Source organism: Conger conger, chromosome 8 (assembly GCF_963514075.1).
Source record: "Conger conger chromosome 8, fConCon1.1, whole genome shotgun sequence".
NCBI classification, from domain to species: Eukaryota; Metazoa; Chordata; class Actinopteri; order Anguilliformes; family Congridae; genus Conger; species Conger conger.
The window spans coordinates 21564584-21586754 of NC_083767.1; the positions used below are offsets into that span (position 1 = coordinate 21564584).

The 22171-nt window shown below is 39.2% G+C and overlaps 2 protein-coding genes across 3 annotated transcripts; one reads left to right on the top strand and one right to left on the bottom strand.

Annotated features, from left to right (window-relative positions):
- Nucleotides 1-1360: 1360 nt before the first annotated feature.
- Nucleotides 1361-14169, top strand: guf1 (GTP binding elongation factor GUF1). Its single transcript, XM_061251548.1, has 17 exons — nt 1361-1867; nt 2087-2198; nt 2569-2717; nt 3665-3745; nt 5273-5350; nt 5545-5628; nt 5720-5784; nt 6039-6242; nt 6729-6868; nt 7582-7705; nt 8129-8261; nt 9661-9804; nt 9941-10074; nt 10774-10875; nt 11667-11786; nt 12155-12191; nt 13565-14169. Exons 1-17 carry the CDS (start codon nt 1670-1672, stop codon nt 13697-13699), a joined length of 2040 nt encoding a protein of 679 aa, XP_061107532.1. The 5' UTR covers nt 1361-1669; the 3' UTR covers nt 13700-14169.
- Nucleotides 14123-20488, bottom strand: LOC133134934 (glucosamine-6-phosphate isomerase 2-like). 2 transcript variants are annotated; one of them, XM_061251549.1, is made up of 7 exons: nt 20389-20488; nt 19980-20117; nt 19798-19899; nt 18631-18813; nt 16869-17053; nt 16008-16182; nt 14123-15640 (listed from the first exon to the last, which is right to left on the bottom strand). In XM_061251549.1, exons 2-7 carry the CDS (start codon nt 20101-20103, stop codon nt 15576-15578), a joined length of 834 nt encoding a protein of 277 aa, XP_061107533.1. In that variant the 5' UTR covers nt 20104-20117; nt 20389-20488; the 3' UTR covers nt 14123-15575. The 2 variants fall into 2 exon arrangements, with proteins under 2 accessions (XP_061107533.1, XP_061107534.1); XM_061251550.1 differs by lacking the exons at nt 19798-19899; nt 19980-20117; nt 20389-20488 and adding an exon at nt 19263-19381.
- Between the last annotated feature and the right edge of the window lie 1683 nt (nt 20489-22171).

The window sequence follows — 22171 nt, forward strand, 5'->3', positions numbered from 1 at the left end:
GGTAGTTCTGGGGTTCAACCTTCCTTCCAATCTTGCATTCCTTACTTCCTGCTTTCTCTCCATTTCATGTTTGTACATAGCACTAATATACTAATCCCAGCTAACATAGAATTTGTACAGAACTAATTATACTAACACACTAATATGTTCATCAAACTAACAAACTAACATTCACTAGTTTTGGGTATTTGTCATTTAAATCACTTAACTAACTTACTAACGCATCTCCAGTATCAATTCTGTTCTGTAACTCCGCCTCCCTATTCTATCACTGATTACTTGCTTAGTTTCCGAGAAGTATTCGCACCTGTTTCTCCGTATCTCTGCATCTCCTGATTCTATGCAATTGTCTACTCCCTAGTCCGGAGCCGCTTGTATTACATGTGTGTCTTTGTGAATCCAGTCCGCTTTTTTGTTTCCCCCTCGTTATTGTGCTATTACCCTTTCATGTGTCTCACCTGATGTTTATTTGTTAGACAGCCCTCACTCCCATGCCCCGCCTAGTTTGTCTCCTTCCCCTGTGTATTTATACCTGTCCTTTTCAGTTGCACCTTGCTAGTTCGTTTTGTCCTGTTTTTTGAGTCCCCCTGTTCTAGCCCCCTTTTTCCCCGAGCCCTTGCACTGTTTATCGTCGGATTTCCTGTGTTTGACCCCTGCCTGATTTTTGGACTCTTCTGTTGGATCTGATTTTGTACTTTTGCCTGTGGACTGACTATTTGCCTGTTTGTGATTATGCTCTGTCTGCAGCTTCATCTGCTAGTAAACCTGCCATTTTCCACACCCCTGTGTCTGCTTCTGGTTCCTCTGTCCTCCCCGCCGTGACACAACCCACCAAATCAAAATACCAAACCTATACTCATTGCCCTAGCTATTGCCAATCATTCAATTTGCCTGTGGAATAATCCCCCAACTCCACCCTAACCAACATATACTAACATACTCCAGAAACACTCTCCATGCAATAAAAAAATAAATAAATCGAAGACCACACTATTAAAGCTCTTATGTTACAATATCTCATCGGTACAATTACTGGACTCTCTTAAAAGAAAGAGAAAGTAATTGTGAGGTAGCCACAATTCTGGATGAAACGATTCAAAAACCCGCGCAGTAACTGCGGCAAATCATTTTGCTACCACATTCGTTTGCACCATAGACTGGTTTTAGGTTGATAATCGACTACATTTCCCAGGGTTCTTCATGGCGGAAAGCCGTCAAGTAAATTTAAGATTTAAAAAATAATGATTATAAATTTAAAATAGAATTTTTAATTAACAAATGATGGGTTGTCCTTTAGTTATATTTTGAACAGACATAAAACACGAATAGACAAAGACACTTCAACCTTTGACCTCAAGATGGCTGCCTCCTTCAGATGTCATGTTGCCCTATTTCAAATTTCGGCTATCCATTTGAATTATAATGTATTCGTTTCGTTGCTGAATGTCTAATTTGTGCGTTTAATCGCGTGCATGAAGCTAAAGTACTTTTATATGGCGTACATATGTTTAAGTGATGTTTTGCCTGCATTGTCCCTACGTTTGCTAGATATGAGCACCTCCAAGCAGCTCTAGTTTACTGCAAATAAGAGCGAGCTGGTTAGCTAGTTAGCTTGAAGAGACGTGAAAGTTTATCTTTAGCATCTTTCTTGTGTATCCAACGATCCGGTATGTCGTTTTCTCTAATATGTGCTCAGGACTATATGCTCCCTTTCGCAAGACGTGTTCTTGATTTGAGGACATTCAAGATAATACGAAAGAAACAAAGATACACCACGGCTTGCACTGTGATCAGACATCGATGGATGAAAAATGCGCCTGTTATGTACACTTACAGCTCCCGACAGTGTAGCTCTCAAAGCGGCAAGGTAACTAACACTGAAGTTAGATACTTTTATCAATTGGAAATATTGCAAAGTTTTGGTTGTGGTGATGGCAGGTGTACTTCAAATGGTTGTGATATTGTAAATAATCTTATAACCGTACAAATCAAGGGACAGGAGCCATGAAAGGTTGTTGGAGTAAGCATTGTTTTTGCAAAGATCCTGGCACGTTTTCCATATAAATTATATTTTTCTCCTCTCCAGGAGAACATGGATACATCCAAGTTCCCTGTGGAGAAGATCAGGAATTTTTGCATCATTGCTCACATTGACCATGGCAAGAGCACCTTAGCGGATAGACTTCTGGAAATAACTGGTACTGTGTGTGCTCTCATCATACCACCACTTAATATAGTTCAGGGACGCATGGTTTCTTCAGCCAGGATTTAATCTAACCAAAATGTATTTAAGCATGTTTTATTTATTTCAGTACTACCACAGTGGCACATTCTGTGTGTTTGCTGACATTTGCAAAGACTTCTGAGCATGAATTACAATTTTTAACATTTGTTTATATTTGATACAGTTTGGAACAGAATACAGTGCCATTAGAATGAATCCTGATGCTAACTTCATTTCTGTTAACTGTCAGTTCTTTAAAACAGAAAAAACACCCTATTGTATGTCCGCTTTCACTGGTTTGACTTTCTTGAAACTGCTAGCGATCGACCCTCTTGTTACTGCAGGAGCCATAGCCAAGACGGAACAGAACAAACAAGTCCTGGACAAGCTGCAGGTGGAGAGAGAAAGGGGAATCACAGTGAAGGCTCAGACAGCCTCCCTTCTCTACGCTTACAAAGGCAGCACATACCTACTCAACCTCATCGACACACCCGTAAGCTAAACAGTAGTTTAGTGTTTCTCAAACTTGGTCCTGGGGACCCCCTGTGTATACTGGTTTTGTGCCATATGGCACTCGAGCGTAACTCCCATAAAATCCCAAGCGACCTTATACCTTTTCAACCAATGACTGCTATACTATTGTTTTGAGCCCCTATTAAATCTTTACTAACTTCTCAACTTTCTCAGTTTTCCAAACCAAACCCTAACCTTTAGGATTACTAAACTAAACGGATCTTCAGCAACCTAATTTAGAGTCTATTGATTAAGCTCAGTCTGCCTTTTGATCCTAACCTGATCCTTACCTAGACCTTATGTAATTGTTTGCTGTGCAACACAATAACTACAATATGAAAATGGCAGTTTTACTTATGGCATGCATACCAATTTATTAATTAATGTGAATTGTGAGGGTAAATAATCCCAACTTAAAAAGCACCTTCCTAATTAAGAAAAATGAACACCTTGTTAAAATTCTGGGATTGCAATTGTGGTTGGAATGAAAACCACCATACACAGGGCAAGTTTGGGAACCAGTGGTCTAGAGAATAGGACTTTTATCCAGAAAGTTGAAGATTCTTGTATTGATCATATGTTACCAGGTCTATACTAGGGCTATCCTGAAAGTAACATTGCAGCAGTATATAACAAAAAACTTTGTATTAACAATGTAGTGCTGTTCCATGTTGGTGTGCAATTTATTTCTGGAGGGCTGGTTTGAAAGCTGGTTTTTGTGCCAGCTAATTACCTTAATTTATAGAGCTGTCAGAAAAATAAATTATGCTGTTTTACTCCTGTACCTGTTATTTAGGATGCACTAGCAGTCTGCAGCTGTAGTTAGTCCATATACAAATATCTGCCCAAGACATTATTGAGTTAATGTAATAATTAAGAGCATTCAGTATAGGCAGAGTTACCTAAGTTGTGCTTTCATTTTTGCAGGGGCATGTCGACTTCAGTTACGAGGTGTCCAGATCAATTTCAGCATGCCAAGGAGTTCTTCTCATTGTTGATGCAAACCAGGTTAAAGTTGTTTTCAGTATATAATTATGGATAAATATTGATATTTCTGCTTTTTAAAGGAGTAACATGGTGGTTGGTCACACTTTCTAGGTTTGTATATGCTATTTGCACAAGAGGGCATTGAAGAGACAATGAAAGTATTAAATATGTCTATTCTTTACTTATGGAAAAGTTTCAAATGTATTGTCCTATTTTCAACTGGTTGAGAATGTTCTCATCATGTAAAGCACAAGGATAACCACTCCCCTTATCCCTCCCCTTTAACTCGTGACCCATTGTTTGCGCCACTGGCCTCCAGGCGAGACAATGCCAATATTTGACTAACGTTAGGTTCACTTAAATTAGAGTACCATTTAAGGACTATTAGACCATCTCTGGTCATATTCATTTAGCTAGCTAGCTAACGTTAGCTAGCCAGCTAGTTTGCTTTTATAAGGATGTTATAGTTGTGCTTTTATCTTTACTTGACTAGCTAGGTAGCAAAACATATCATTGGATAAGTCAGCGTCCTTACATTAGCTATCGATAGTTGATATAGTAAGTTATCTAGCTTGTGGAAATTGATTATCTCAAGATAAGCGCATATCATGGATGTAGCTATGGTAACAAACAACAATGTGTGGAAAGTGTGAGCATGGTCTGTCAATCATAGCTAATTGACAGTTCTCATTATCATGCCCAGACAGGGAAATTTAGGCTTAGAAAAATATGTTTTAAAATACATTTAAATGACTTGTTGTTGTTTTGTTGTTGCCTAAAGAAGGCGGCACAGATGGTGCAGTGGGTAGCACTGCCGCCTCACAGCAAAGAGGTCATGGGTTCGAATCCCGGTCGGCCGGGGCCTCTGTGTGTGGAGTTTGCATGTTCTCCCTGTGTTTGCGTGGGTTTCCTCCAGGTACTCTGGTTTCCTCCCACAGTCCAAAGACATGCAGGTTAGGCTGATTGGAGAGTCTGAATTGCCCATAGGTATGAGTGTGTGAGTGAATGGAGTGTGTGCCCTGCAATGGACTGGCGACCTGTCCAGGGTGTATTCCTGCCTTTCGCCCAATGTATGCTGGGATAGGCTCCAGCCCCCCTGCAACCCTGTTCAGGATAAGCAGGTTAGGATAATGAATGAATGAATGTTGCCTAAAGACTACTGGTAAGTGTCACATTCAACCACCATGTTACTCCTTTAATTGCATATTTAATCACATATAACCTCTAGATGCATTTGACCACAATCATTCAGACACTGTCATCTACATTGTTGTATTTTTCCATACAGGAATGTAATACCTGTATAGTTATGAATTATTAATGCAGCTTCATTGTGTTTATTCAACACAAGATTGTAAGTCTTAGACACAATTCAACTGAGAGGTTATCAACGTCAGTAACAGTCAGATTGAAAACACACACACACACACAGAGTATAGTCACTGCTGACATATAACTGCTGTGTGCTTTACCTCAAAGTACTTTACCTCAGTTGTGAAGCAGGTGAACTGATGTGTAATTTCATGTTATTGTGTGGCTTGTTTGAAGGGGATCCAAGCACAGACCATGGCTAACTTCTACTTGGCATTTGAAGCTCAGTTGACTATCATACCAGTGATCAACAAGGTAAAATGGATTTGGTCATTCTGCGTGTGAAGCATCATGCTTATGTGCTCATCTTTCTGCCACATTCTGTCATAATATCTGGCGCCCAGTGGTATTTTAGTTTACTTTGAGAAGCATTATTTGCTGACGTCATGATGTCATTGTGGATACATTGTTTTATGCTTTGCTTTTCATCTTTGTCCACTTGATTTCAGATTGATCTGAAAAATGCTGACCCAGAACGGGTTGAGAAACAGATAGAAAAGGTGTTTGATATCCCAAAAGAAGAATGCATTCGGGTAACTAAAGGAGTTTTTAACCTAACTGTTGATAACCACTGTTTTCTAAATTTATTTTTGATTAAATGGGCTCCGTTTTCTCACTCATCAGATATCTGCCAAATTAGGCACGAACGTTGATCAGGTCCTTGAGGAAGTGATCAGAAGAATTCCTCCGTAAGTCATTTTTCATTGTATTTCATCCCCTTCTTTACAAACTCTCATTACATTTTCTGGAAGCAATGGTGAGGCGTTGTTTCATGTTACTTTTATTTAATCATATTTGGGGTTATGAAAGATTATTCACATTCAGGACTCGGAGTCACATTCCCCCTTTATGTTTTCACGCACATATGATTATATATTGGAACATAAAAACTAAAATCACTAGACCAGGTATTTGGCAGAAATTGTCCCATTCCCCCCCAAAGGCCCATTGCCAGCAAAGACGACCCATTCAAAGCACTGGTGTTCGACTCCAACTTCGATCACTACCGAGGAGTGGTTGCCAACATCGCACTCTTTGGCGGGCAGGTTTGTAAGGGGGACCGGATTGTGTCGGCTCACCAGGGCAAGACCTACGAGGTCAATGAGCTGGGTATTCTGCGGCCAGAGGAGCACCCCACCAACAGATTGTGAGCACACGCCCCGCTGTCTGCATGCATATACCAATGAGAATTATACAAATGAACTATAAAATCATGAATTCCTAGGTACTGTATATGAATCAATGACTATGAAGTGCTACAATATCCGTTAGTTATCTTGTAAATTCACATAATGGGAAGTCTTATTATATGTAATGAGAAGGTTTGTTTATTTGGGTAATATGCTTAACAGGAGAATTTGTTTTTATTGGCTTAATTGACCATGTACTTTAAAGTCATCAGACTATGCTTTTACACAGTTAATTAATCAGGTTGTAAGTAGATTAAACACTTTTAAGCTCAAAATCAATTCATATTAGCAATTTATCTGGGAGTGGCAGTGCACTACTGAATTAAACATGGAACCTGATGTTTGCTCTCCTAGTTCCATGCCCACTGTACCACATTGCTTATATAGTCAGTACGTAAGTATTAATTCCAGAGCATACACCTGATGCCTTGAGTGTGCCCCAGGTATGCGGGACAGGTGGGCTACGTGATTGCTGGGATGAAAGACGTGAAGGACGCGCAAATTGGAGACACGCTCTTCCACCAAAAACACCCTGTGGAGGCACTGCCGGGGTTCAAACCTGCCAAAGCCATGGTGTTTGCCGGTATGGAAGTTCTAAGCTGAAGGAGAGGGCTTAAAACTCAAAATCAATCACTATGTGGTTAAAGTGCCTTTCTGCTTTAGTTTGAGGGTTTTTACATCCATATTGGATTAATATACTTTTTACCACCCTCCCCCTCATAAAAAAGCTAGTAGTAGGTCTAGAGTTGGTCTAGAAGTATCTAGGAGTGCCATCTGCATTTGGATGTCTCCAAAGGACCAAATAAGTGTTAATGCCAGTAAAGCAGCATCATTAGACTGAAAAATAAGAATAAATCAATCCAAAAAAAAAGAGGTCTGTCAAAATCAATTGTTTGGTACATTTTTAAGAAGCAAGAATGCAAAGGTAAGCTCAGCAATGGCAAATAACCTGGCAGACCATGGAAGGACCAGTTAGTGATGGAAAGTGACCTAAATTTGCCAGTAGTGGAGCAGGCGCTGTGGGGAAGAAGGGTTGTAATTGACAGGGATAACCCGATATGGATGTAAATACCCTCGAGTTATAGTTGACAGTCAGCACTTTAACCTCATATTCAAATTGAATGTGCTGGAGTACAGAGCCAAAAGAACAGAAATTGTAGCACTTTCCAAATACTTACAGACCTCAGTGTTTTGTCTCTCCAAACGCTTTGTACAAGAGCCATGCAGTGCTGTTTTTGATGCCATGCCTTAAGGGTAATTTGCAGTTCTGTAATAGTGTGGTCTTGTTGTTGGCAGGGATGTACCCAGTGGACCAGTCGGACTACAGCACCCTCCGCAGCGCAGTGGAGAAGCTGACCCTCAATGACTCCAGTGTAACGGTTCATAGGGACAGTAGCCCTGCCTTAGGGGCTGGCTGGAGGTAACATTCATCCTAACCTGCCCTCTTATTACCAGATGAAAAAACTGGATTGTTTTACATGCTGCGTTGCAGTGTTTAAGCCGGATTCTGCAATAGGGTTGTTCTGCGACTTTTAAAGTTACTTATGCAATCATCATTTAAAAATGGTTGACTGTCCGATGCTTTGGGTTGGCCTTCAATATAACATTTGTATAGTCTTGTCTATGGAATAGCAACTCCAATGTTGACTGTGATAGCTACCACCCTGTGATAGGATGGAATGTAATGAGCAAAGACAAAGACAATCAAGCATGCCACCTCCAATACAGTGACTGCACTGCGAAAGGCACTCTCATCCATAGTTTAAGAAAGTGAATATGCATTCTTTCTGAGAGCACTCACCAGTGGTTCTGTTTCTCCCTTTGTCTCTCGTTCTCCCACCAGGTTGGGCTTCCTGGGTCTCCTCCATATGGAGGTGTTCAATCAGCGTTTGGAGCAGGAGTACAATGCCTCGGTCATTATCACGGCACCGACTGTGCCCTACAAGGCTATCCTTTCCTCTGCCAAACTCATCAAGGTAGAGCCTCAGGCTGCCGTACTCAGATACAGCGCTCTTCCAACACCCGTGTATACTGCTCTGGTACAAAAACAAAACTCCACACACACATCCCCACTGACTCATAATGTGTAATTCATAAGTCTGTTACATTACAAGTATCATAAAGAGGTTAGAAAATTCTCTTCCAATTGGAAACTGAATTTTGAGAATTGATGGATTAAACTGGAAAGTTGTAATCTCTCAGTCACACACACACACACACACACAGACTTCTTCTCCTTCTTCCTTCGAGAAAGGAACATACTGTAATATACTCACTGAGCACTTTATTAGGATCACTAATACTGGGTATGGCTCTGAAAACAGCCTCAATTCTTCGTGGCATGTATTCACAGGATGTTGAAAACGTTGTTTTGAGATTATGTTCCATGTTCACAATCGCATCACGCACTTTGTGCAGATTTGTCAGCTGCACATTCATTCTGACTGGGAAGGTCATTGAACTCATTGCCAACTTTTGCTTTGAGACATGGTGCATAATCATGCTGGAAGTAGCCATTATAGAAGATGGGTGTATTGTGGCCATGAAATGATGCACATGTTCAGCAACAATACTCAAACAGGCTGTAACTCAAGTGATGATTGATTGGAATTAACGGGCTCAAAGTGTGCAAAATTCTGACCCTATATGCGTCAGCAGAGATTCATCAGACCAGGCTACGTTTTTCCAGTCCTCAACTGTCCAGTTTTGTTGAGCCTGTGCCCACTGCAGCCTCAGCTCTCTGTTCTTCGCTGACAGAAGTGGAACTGGATGTGGTCTTCTGCTGTTGTAGCCCATCCGCCTCAAGGTTCGATGTGTTGTGCATTCTGAGATGCTTTTCTGCTCACCGCAATTGGACAGGGTGGCTATCTGAGATACCGTAGCATTTCAATCAGCTCGAACCAGTCTGGCCATTCTCCGTTGACCTCTCTCATCAACAAAGATCAGTTACAGAAATACTCAAACCAGCCCGTCTGGCCCCAACACTGAGATCACATTTTTCCCCCATTATGATGGTTGATGTGAACATTATCTGAGGCTCCTGACCCGTATCTGCATGATTTTATGCATTGCACTGCTGCCACACGATTGGCGGATTAGATCATTAATAAGTGCTCAGTGAGTGTATACTGCAATGTACACTTAGTAAATGTAATGCTAACAGTGGCATGTCTTGAAATATGAGATGTATTTATTTTTTACAAGAACAGTGGCTCCCAAATGTTCAGCAGTGTATTATTGATCAGGTGTCTGTCTAGATATACCACTTTTTTGCTTGGCCATGCCAGAAAACATAACTGATATTACAACCCCAATTACTGCAAATATTTGAAAAAGTACTTTAAGGAGCACTTTGAAATGTTGTCCGTCCTGTAGGAGCTTGGGGCGAAAGAGATCACAATCGTCAACCCCACCCATTTTCCAGATAAGTCTCAGGTGACTCACTACCTGGAGCCAATGGTCATTGGCACCATTATTGCCCCCGAGGACCACATCGGGAAGATCATGACCCTGTGCCTGGTATGTAGTCCTGTGGATCAATCCTCTAGGAAGGACATAAGGATATGCATCATATGCATACAAATTCCTCATGAAATGCAATAGCTTCCACAAAGAAGCAATGGTACCTTATTTTGAATACCATCTGTTTTTGCAGAACCGCAGGGCAGTACAGAAGAACATGATCTACATTGATGACCACAGGGTAATGATGAAATATCTCCTCCCCCTGAATGAAATTGTAGTTGATTTCTATGACCACCTGAAGTCGCTGTCCTCAGGATATGCCAGGTGAGTTAGCTTTTCTGCCTTTTCAGAATCCTATAGAGTGAGCTCCAGAATTATTGGTACTCTTGATAAATATGTAAAAACAAAAACTGTAAATTAACATATTATACCGTTAATTACAATACCCTAAATGAGTGTGTTTCATTAATGATTCAGTGGGATCAACTAAAATCTTGCATTTTTCCAAATTAAATATATTTTCTCAAAAATCAAATTCATGAACATTTGGTGCAGTTTGTCATTGCATCGTGTGACCAAGGAGTTTTATTTTGTGAATCACAGATTTGTTAACTCCCTTCTTTTTAACATAAGCCCAAAAATGACACGCAGAATAAAGTGGTTACTGAACCCTTTTGACAACAGGCTTAATCCTGATCCCTGCTGATAGGTACCCCTTGAGTGTTTTGTTTTCCAGTCAGAATTACACTAAATATTACTAAACCAAAGTAACAGAAGTTCAAGCACCGTAGACATTTTTTTTTATTTTTTATTTTTTTCCACCTAATCTTTTCTTGAGTGGATACAGATGCTTATGGCTGTGGCTGGTGAGTTTATAAACACAACGGTGCCACAACCGCAATGCTGGTCAATTTCTGGCAATTTTTTATTCTAAGATGAAGGGAAGTGTCAATTGGCAGCATCATAATTACAGTGGACATTGTGAGAGTGATGTTGGTGATTACAATGGCACTCTACCGACAGCTTTGACTATGAAGATTTTGGCTATCATCCTGCTGAGCTGGTGAAGATGGACATCTTGTTGAATGGCAAACCAGTGGAGGAGCTCAGCACAATCGTGCACAAGTGAGTCATAGCTTTTACCCTGTGATCCCAGTTTATTTTCATTAAAATGTCTTAATCTACCCTAAATTCTAAAATTGATTAAAAATAAATACCCATTTACTGTAAATATTTTAAATCACATTCTAAAGTGTAGTGTCACTGGAAGAGATTGAGTAATGCTTGTGTGTGCGCTTTGGTAAATTTTCTATTAATGCATGCATGTATAGACAGGTGACAAATTAAAGGAAAAACCACTCCAATGCACCTTGGCTTAGATTCGATAAGATTTGGCATAGTGTTTCCTAATTTGTCACCTGCCTGTATGTGCCGCAACAAAAACAAAAAGTAAAACATAATTATTCAACATTTATTAATTTCAGATTGTTGTATTGTGGGGGAAGTTGCTAATTGCGAAATTAATAAAAGTATGTAATTAAATAAACCAGATTTAGATTTTTAAAAATTATTTCTTTTTACAAAATTTACCGAATTCACTTTTTACTCAGTTTAGTCAATTTTTCATAACCATATGAACACTTAAACACTTCAAATGTTTGTCAATTTACGATTCTTTATAATCAATATCCTTTCCCCCCTCCTTTGAATTGAATTATGAGTATTGATCCCCAACATTAGTAGTTTGACCATGTTCCTGTCCTTATTGTAGTAATATTATGATATTGATCATTTATCCAGGACTGGTTATTTCAGGAATTTGAATGTAGAGGTTCCTGTTGAAGCCTGGGACCCTGAATATAAAGAGATCTGGGGTCTGAATGCCTTTACTCATTGGAATGTTTTTTTGGTCTCAGGGAGAAGGCTTACATTATGGGCAAAGCAATCTGTGAACGGCTGAAGGACTCCATACCAAGGCAGCTGTTCGAGATTGCTGTTCAGGCAGCTATAGGCAGCAAGATCATCTCAAGAGAAACGTAAGACTTGATGAGCACAGAATGGTTACAAATGATATGCAACAGCAGCAAAAATGCATTTCTTATACTGGAAAAATCTGTTTTGGTAATAACACTTAAAATAATCTTGTAATAAGAAATTATGTCCTCACATAGAAAATATTAACTTTTTAAGTTATTGTTAGCTTGACAAGTGAAATGTTCTATCCCCATTGGCAAACCGCACATTAGCAATATTATTGTAAAATGTTTTGCAAAAAAGTACCAGAAGTAAGATTTTAAGTTTAAATACAAGAGTAAAATATTTGGGACAGATTTCTTTCAGTTTTTTTAATACAGAATCTGTACATTTAGCAATTTACGCTATCATTTTCTTTATTTTTATTAAGGATCAAAGCTTACAGGAAAAATGTACTGGCAAAATGCGTAAGTATTAATACAAACACTACTTCTTTTTGCACTTCGATATCTGTTAAAAAACAAGTATTTTACAGTTTTTTAAATCACTTTGGCCCATTTCCCACAACATTTTTAATTTTCTCATACCTGTAGGTGCATTTGCCAAAACATTTTATGCATACAGCAGCACAACATTATGGCTCACCTTTAACCCATGTTTCAAAATGAATTGTTTCAAAGAATTAGTCATTGTCATCAAAATGAAAAAACCCTTTATCATTGTTTGAAATCAAGACTGTCAAATCAGTTAGATATATTGTCATTATGACAGTGCACCCTGGAAGAACGTTTGTTACAGTAACTTCAAATCAGTCTCTTTCTGCAGTACAATATTTCACATTGAAATATTGACAAGCAGTCTAGCTGTCATAACATCATTTCTATGTCACAGAAATTTAGGGAGTATCTATGTGACATTATGATGGTTGGATGGACCATTTTGCATATAATAACAAACACAAAGAGTAGTTGCTCAGATGTGTTTGAGAGTAAAACTATTCAACAGAAAACAACAATCTATTCTGATCAGCCAGAGTTATGTGATTGAGAATTTGGCCAGCTGTAGACAATTGTACTTCATTTGTATACATGTGTTCATCATTTGCAATTTGTAGAAAGCAATGAGAAATGGCATTCTGCTGTGAACAAGTGACGTTAAGTTGTGGAGATTTTCCACAAATTGTTTTGAGAATGTTAACTGTCATTGGGCCAAAGCGATTGAGAGAAACTGTAATGTACCCACAGGTCATTCCAGCTACACTCACCGAGCACTTTATTAGGAACATTTTTACTTTATTAAAATATTGCTTATTCATGCGATCAGCCAATTGTGTGGCAGCAGTGCAATGCATACAATCATGTAGATATGGGCTAGAAGCTTCAGTTAATGTTCACATCAACCATCAAAAAAATTTGATCCAAGTGACTTTGACTGCGGAATGATTGTTGGTGCCAGACAGGGTGGTTTGAGTATCCCAGAACCTGCTGATCTCCTGGGATTTTCTCACACACTAGTCTCTAGGGTTTGAAGAATGGTGCAAAAAAAATCCAGTGATCAGCAGTTCTGCAGACAGAAACATCTTGTTAATGAGAGAGATCAGAGGAGAATGGCCAAAATGGTAAAAGCTGACAGGAAGGTGACAGAAGGTATGCAGAAGAGCATCTCTGAACACACGACGCATCATAACTCTTGGATAGGCTACCGCAGTAGAAGTCTAAAAAAGAAGTAAATACCTAATAAAGTGCTCACTGAGTGTAGTATACTGGTAATCCTAGTGGGTTACTCTCACATTTCAGACCTTCAGGCAGGTATTGGTGTTGATGGTTCATGTGTTTTCTAGTATGGAGGGGACATATCTCGCAAAATGAAACTACTGAAGAAACAAGCTGAGGGCAAGAAGAAGATGCGGCGAATCGGAAACGTTGAAGTCCCCAAAGATACCTTCATCAATGTTTTAAAACGAAATGAAAAATAAGCAGAAATGCATTGCATTGACATTGTTGCTCAGTGTGGAAGTGGGAAATAATTCACCAGTTGCTTGTCCTAAAAATTGTCCAGAATATAATTGTCCAAGACCAGAATAGCGATTAGTCTATTTTTAATTATATAATTACATTTTTTCATTCTATTCTTGTAAATAAGAATGTACTACTTATTACTTAACCCTTTCAATCCCAAGCCCAATATGAAGTGGCTCCACCCAAATCACACAGGGTTTTGGCTTTGGCTAAGAAAACTGAGAACACTTGGTAGGGTTTTACTAGGGGCTCAAAACAAAAGTATAGCAGTCATTTTGATTGGCTGAAAAGGTGTAAGGTTGATATGGTAGTCTTTGGATTTTACGGTAGTTACGCTCGAGTACCATATGGCACTCATGGGTTAACTAGAGATATTCCACTTTTTCTGTAAAAAATCTTTTTTATTAAAGTTATCAATTTTATTGTTCACCACGTAGCAGACCATTACATTGCAATACAAGAACCATTGAGCCTTTATGAGTATAAACAGAGAATTATAAAGGCAGTAGTTATATATAGTAACCACAAACCATTCATCAAACAAGCCTCACTAGGAATACAATGGGCCTGATTTTAGAGCACCCAAAATTATTCTCTGAAGAGCACAAATCAAATAGCCTGCTTTGTATGTGCTAAATGCATGTCAGTCACCTTGATTTCTGTAATCTGCTAGTCATATGTTCCCTCTCAACATGACTGAAAAGTATCTTCAATATCCAGTTTCATAGAAAAAATGTAATGTTAAGGTCAAGGGTTGACATGATTTTAAACAGCCTTAATGTAACCTGCCATTATTCTGTAATGTAACTACATGTAACATATTCCCATAAAGTAAACACTAGCCCTTGCCCTGTAAACCATTGTACAGGACTGAATAGGTAAGGTAGAGGGGTACAGAGCTTTGAAATAATTCCAGCATCTGTCTTCCTGGCCTGTACTTGGCTGGAAGTAAAGACCATAAAGTTGGACATTGGAATATCTATAATGGGACACAATGGAGTCCTGAGAGCTTCACTGAAACATGGAAAAATGTACATTTTACAGGCACAGCACCTACAATACACAATCACTGAAATTATGCTGCAACAGACCATTTCCTTAAAGGAGCAACATGATGGTTGAATGTGACACGCAAACTATGGGTCAAGAGTTATCGGGGAGGGATAAGGAGAGTGGTTATCCTTGTGTGACAAACTAAGTGGAGAACATTCTCAACCGGTTGAACATAGGACGATAAAACGCTTACGCCTCCAAAACTAAATGGAAATATTTAATACTTAGTGTTTCGTGTGCAAATTGCATATAAAAAAAAAAAAAAAAGTGTGACCAACCACCATGTTACTACTTTAAAGTAAGAGGATTTTAAGAGGGAGTATTAATTGGACCAGGGCGTCGCAGCCTGTCAATGATAGAAAATTACATTTTCAAAGCTATTGTTAATATTTGTGAAGTACATAAAATGGTGTAATTCATGACATTATTCATTTTCCAGAATGAAAGTGAGAGAAACGCTTGTTTTCTGTAGTTTCTAGTCCCACTAAAACAAAATGGAGCAGCGTTTGAGAGGTGGAGCAGAGTTTGATTATTAGTGTTCAACCTTGGGAGACGTCAAATCAGTCAAACTTGCATTTATAATTTACTTCAAATGAAATTCAAACCATATAGTGAAGTACAGGCTAACAAACATATTTTGGTAGAGGTATAGTATAAAGGGGGGGTCCTGACCTTTATTTTAGCCAATTAACCAGCCAATTGTACCATTAATCATTCTGAGTGTGCGAAGGTCACTGCTTTTTGACTACCGTGGGGCAAGTTTCTCTGTGCTTCCGTTGTTTAATGCTTCTGCTCCTTAATGCTGTGCAGTGGATCCACCAGTTTGTTGTGCACGTGCATCAGTCCTTGGGGAAAAAAAACAAAAAAACAGAAGCAGTGTGTGACTAAACCACACAACTCTACAAGAAAGAACCAAATCTGCAGTACATTGCACATTGGTGAACAAAGGAAGGAGAAACCTACTTGAGTTTGGATGATGAAAAAATGTTTGAATCACCGAGTAAACCCTGAATAAAACTAGATGGAAGCACTATATTAAGGTCGCCATTTAGCTTTATAAAATTTTGGGTGTCGTGTTAAATTAAGTTGGACTTCGCATTTGGCATTCATTTACATGGTACACGCACAATTAGAATTGTAATTTTACATATACATAAATGTGTTTTCAGTTTGGGCTCCATGTCTAAGGACAAGCGTGGACACCTAACTCACCTTTGAAGTACTTGACGGTTTTCACCCTGAGCTCCAGGGTGGCATCCTCATCGCACACAAAGATGGTGTGAGGATGCTGCTGGAATGCCGAGACAGTCCACATGTGGTTGACCCCTTCCTCAATGGCCTTGTAGAGGGCAAAGGCTTTGTGTGCACCAGTTATTAAGATCATGACCTGAAATGCATATACAGAATAGCAATCACCTTACTAAAACAGACCATGGCATAGCTAACCAACCTGAGCCTTTTTTTAAAACCCAGTAAAAGTTAACCAGAGATGGACGCCCTTTTATATGAGGCCTGCAATCTGCAACAGTCCATAAATATACTTCACCAGTATCATATATATATAATTTTTAATTTTATTTTCAAATTGGCTGAATTTTAGTAATTACATTTTAGAGAATTTGTAACCTGCAAGCCATTGACCATCCTGGTCAAGTATATTGAAGGACTGTTGCAGACCTTCGCACACTCAGAAAAAAAAAAAAAAAAAAAAAAAAAAAATTATATATATATATATATATATATATATATATATATGAATAATTTATACATAAATGTATACATACAGTATGATGAGCTTGGGACAAAGGCTTTCTAGACTTGGCTCTGTACTCCACTGTCAACTGTCAAACAGCCATATCTGCAGGCTATTTTGTACTTTTCAGCCAACTACTGGTTTTTATTGGGGCAGTCTTTAGCTGAATGGTTAAGGTACATGACTTGCTTAGTCTAATCAACTGTGAGTTGCTTTGCTTAATGACATGTAATGCATCTTGCAGTCTCTGTATTTCTGTACTTCTGCTGACAGTGGACGCAGACACATCCACACCTGCCAACCGTATGCATGTACTGTACCTCTCTGGCATCCATTACTGTTCCGACACCTACAGTTAAGGTCATAGTGGGAACTTTGGACAGGTCATTCCCAAAAAACCTAGCATTGGCAAGGATGGTGTCTTTGGCAAGGGTCTTCACTCGCGTCCTGGAGACCAAGCTGGATCCTGGCTCGTTGAAGGCGATGTGCCCATCAGGACCAATACCTGCCAGCAACAAGATGAAAATAAGGAAGAGAAAGAAGTGAACAGCCATTTGTATTGACCCATTTATGTCCAATATAAATCACTATTTTTTAATACTAAGTATTGGGACATTGTTCAGATCAGGCCAGGCAATCAATGCACTGGAATTAAAATAAAGGCCTTTGGATAGCCTACTGATACTGCGGTGTTCTTATTTTATGGCACAAAAAAACCATATGTACTGATATCGTTATATACAGTGCCCTCCATAATGTTTGGGACAAACACCCATTATGTCTTGATTTGTCTCCCAATTTGCCAATTATAGATTTGGAATCACACAATTAAACAGTTGGTTAAAGTGCGCGTTCTCAGATTTTATTAAAGGGTATTTTTTATACATTTCGGTTTCACCATGTAGAAATTATAGCGGTGTATATACATTCACTGAGCACTTTATTAGGAACACTATACTAATACTGGGTAGGGCTCTCATAACAGCCTCAATTATTTGAAGCATGGATTGCACAAGATGCTGAAAATATTCCTTTGAGATTAGGTTCCATATTCACATTGCATCACTCAATTTCTGCAGCTGCACATTCATGCTCATTGTCATGTTCATGAAATCAGTTTGAGATTACTTCTGCTTTGTGACATAGTGCATTACCATGCTGGAAGTAGCCATTAGAAGATGGGTACATTGTGGACATGAAGGGATGTACATGGTTAGCAACAATACTCAAATAGGCTATGGCATTCAAGCGATGATTGATTGGTATTAACAGGCCAAAGCGTGCCAAGAAAACATTCCCCACACCATTCCACCACCACCACCAACCTGGTGGTTGGCAGGTTGGATCCACAGATTCATGCAGTTGCCACCAAATTCTGACCCTACCATCTGTATGCATCAGCCGAAATTAAGATTCATCAGACCAGGCTTTCTTCCTGTTTTTAGCTGACAAAAGTGGAACCCGGCGTGGTATTCTGCTGTTGTAGCCGAGCCACTTCAAGGTTCAACGCATTGTGCATTCAGAGATGGTTTCTGCTCACCACAATTATACAGAGTGATTATCTGAGTTACTGTAGCCTTCCTGTCACCTCGAACCAGCCTAGCCATTCTCCCTGATGTCTCATTAACAAAGCGTTTCTGTCTGCAGAACTGCTGGTCACTGGATTTATTTATTTTTTTGCACCATTCTTTGCTAATTCTAGATACTAAATTATAGTACATTCATTTACATAACATTTCTGTTTCCCAAACATTAAGGTGGCCTGAAATAGGGGCTACGTATAAACACTGCTGTAATTTCTACATGTTGAAACCAAAGTGTATAAAAATGTGCTTTATTAAAATCTGACAATGTGCACTTTAATCACATTTAAGTACAGAGGCAAGTAAATAAATTATGGTGTTAGTCCCAAACATTAGAGGTCACTTTAATTCAGCCATAATTTGTCACAGGAACAATTTACCTTCAACATTTCACCATTCAGTTGCATGGAAACGTTTTTGAATTATGACACTGGGAGTAGCTAGTAGCTAAACTTATGACAAAACTCATAGGTGATTGTGAGAAGGACTCCCAACCTACCTCCGACAAATAACTCTATCCCTCCAGCCTCCATGATCTTCTGCTCGAACGCAGCGCACTCTGCCTCCAGATTAGCAGCATTGCCATCCAGGATGTGAGTGTTGGCTGGGTCAATGTCAATGTGCTGGAAGAAGTTGCTCCACATGTAGGAGTGGTAGCTCTCTGGGTGATCCCTAGGTAGACCTAAGAAGAAGAATCGTGTTACACAAGTCATCGCAATGAAAACCCCTGACCTCAAGCAGTGGTGGGTTAAATCCCCAGTTTTTTTTTTTTTTAACTAATTTAGAAAGTGGTGGATTATGGTTAATGAACTTGATATATAGACTCACCAAGCACTTTATTACACACAACACATCATAACTCTAAGGCAGGGGTCGGCAACCCTGGTCCTGGAGAGCCGCAGGGTGTGCTGGTTTTTGTTTTCGCCTTAATACCAGCAACTGATTCATACCCAAAAAACCAGGTGAGGCCAGTTAACTGAGTAATCGACTGCTTTAATTGACCAATTAAGTGCTGAGTAACAACAAAAACCAGCACACCCTGCGGCTCTCCAGGACCAGGGTTGCCGACCCCTGCTCTAAGGGGATAGGCTACAGCAGTAGAAGTAAAAAAAAAATAAGTCTAATAAATACCTAATAAAGTGCTTGGTGAGTGTATTTCTTCTGTGCACGAGGTGCATTTATACTCCAGCTGTTTCATGTGATAGAAATAAAGAATAAGAAATAATTTCTTTCAACTAACTCCAAAACCACTTGAATCTGTTTGGAAGAAATAATATTATTAGGCTTAAGGACAGTACTTGTTCTCGAAAAAAATGTCAATCAAGGGAGGAAAAAAACAAAACAAAACCCCGACGCGCTTCGTGGGCAAAGTTCTTTCATCAGAGTGAATGAACATAGTATCAAACAGAAAGAAAAAATAAATGTAATCACTCCAATCCGTTACTCCCCTGTACCAATCACTTGTCATACTCACACGTAACCAAAACAGCAATTAATCAATCAATTGTTCATTGACAGATCACAAAAAAACCACTTGATCGCTGGGGTTCCAAAGCCCAAACTGTTATACTTACACTGCCATGAAACAATGCGTATAATTGGCATTACCCGAACGTCAAATCACTTTTTACTGATTCCGGATGTGTTCCAGATGAACAAGACTCACCGACATATTCGTCCATGTTGAACGTTTTGACGAATTTAAAAGAGACATCGCCCCTTTTGTAGAATTCAATTAACTTTTTGTAGCATCCCAGCGGTGTGCTTCCTGAGGAGAGGACAAAAGAACGAGTTATTACCACATGCAATTCGGTCTAGATGCGCATGAGCGTCCATTTGTGTCGTTACCTGTAGGTAATCCTAATGTGAAGTATCTGTCGGCGTTGGGGTTGAACTGGATAATGCGATTTCGGATATACTTCGCAGCCCATTCACTGGCAAGTTCGTAGTCCTCAAGGATAACCAACCTCATTTTTATCTGAATGGCTGCAGAACAAAAGACTGAATGAAGGCACTCTGAACAGGGAGTTCAATAAACGAAGTTAAATTATGACATCTGGACTAAGCAAACTAACTTGGCCTGTCCGGGAATAAGATAGTTTAACCATTTTTACAACAGCGAATGAAGTTCCCATAATTCAGTGGCTAACGAGCGAGTAGCTTCAGCAAGCAATTCGACTGTTGTTGTATTTTGCGATTTAAGTACAACACGTTTGTCAAAAACCCAAACACCCAAATAAGCTCCTACTTAACTCACAAAAGTAAGACGAAAGGCTGAAGACGTTACACTGAGGTGGGTTTTCCCGACGATTTACTTCCGCTTGTTTGTCGTGTATTTCACGTGACAGAAAGTTAAATATTCATTGGCGGAACCCAATCTTACAATCAACAGACTTTATCACCTTTCCAGTGGTCTAGAGTATAATCTAATTACGTTTTAAGTGAAATTTGCATTTGCAGAAAGCCTCAATATACAGGAAATTTAATTAATCAGCCCTAACGCTAACATCAGCCTGCTCTCCGTCAAGGTATCAGCGCAGACAACTGTAGGCTACGTCAAACAACATACAGTAGCTCAGATCTTTGAGAGGTTTGGGAATTTTGCATATTAAAGTTCGAGGCAATATACTCTTTTCGCGCTTTTCTAAAACATGCTTTAGTTCCAACAAGTCCATGTGTCCTATTTAAGACCACATATCTTGTATCACTCTTTCAACATACAGTCCCTTCAAAAAGTATTGGAACAGCAAGGTCAATTTCTTTGTTTTTCCAATACACTGAAAACATTTGGGGTTGAAATTAAAAAGATGAACACGAGACAAGAATTCAGAATTTCATCTTTTATTTCCTGGTATTTACACCTTGATGTGTTAAACTTAGAACATAGCACCTTTGGTATCAGACCACCAAATTTGTAGGTACAAGTATTGGAACAGAGAGTAAGTAAATAACACTTAATATTTCATATCCCTTGCTAGCAATAACTGCATCAAGCCTGTGACCCACTGACATCACCAAACTGTTGCATTCTTCTTTTGTGATACATTTTTCTGGGGGGGGGGGGGGGGGTTCTCCCTAATAAAGTCCTTTGCTGCATAATGAAGTTCCTCCCAATTAGTTTGGATACATTCATCCTGCTGCTACAATCATGAAGATTACTGAGCACACTCCAGAAGCAGGCATGCAAGCCCAAGCCATGCCACTTCCTCCACCATGCTTTACAGATGAGCTCTTGGTCTCATCTGTCCATACAACTTTGTTTCAGAACCTTTGTGGCTCATCTCTGTACTTCTCTGCAAATTCTAAATCTCTGAAATCAAGAGTAGACATTCAAAACTATTTATTATTTAACCAATCAATCAAACAGGACACATCTCGGCAACAAGAAACACCTGTGAGTCACATGTTCCAACACTTTTGCTCACCTACAAATTAGGTGGTTGGATACTACAAAGGGTCACGACATTGCATTCCCTCGCAATATTTTTTGCGTTACCTCACAACAAATTTTGCGTTCCCTTGCAATAGTTTTGGTTTCCCATGCAACATCGTCATATCATCTTTGGTGCCCTGGCGTGAAGTTATACATATAAGCTGTTGACAGGTAGCCCATTTCAGGTAAACTTGTGTGGTTAGAATATCTAACGTAAGTTACAGTTTTTAAGTTTTTGCAGTGCTGCCACATAGTTATTGATTGTCTTTCATGCCCGCAGTATCAGTTAGTACGTTGCATATATACGTTAGTTCTGTGATTTTTGTCCCCCAAAAAATGCTTGTTTCTGTGTTTCATGTGCACCTGAGTGTGTCATCACATTATTGCTGCATCTGTAACCTACAGTAGCCCACAAGCATGCAGTGTCAATTAATGAGCTTTTGTATTAGCCACTGTTAATTAGAACTTTGTATTTTACAGTAAAAACATAATGCTACAGCAGTAATAATGTTAGCAGTGGTTGTTAAGTGTCATCTTAAAAGGTGATATGTCAATGTTTGTTCACACCTTGTTCAGCAAGTGGTACACTTCTCATTGAACATTTTAA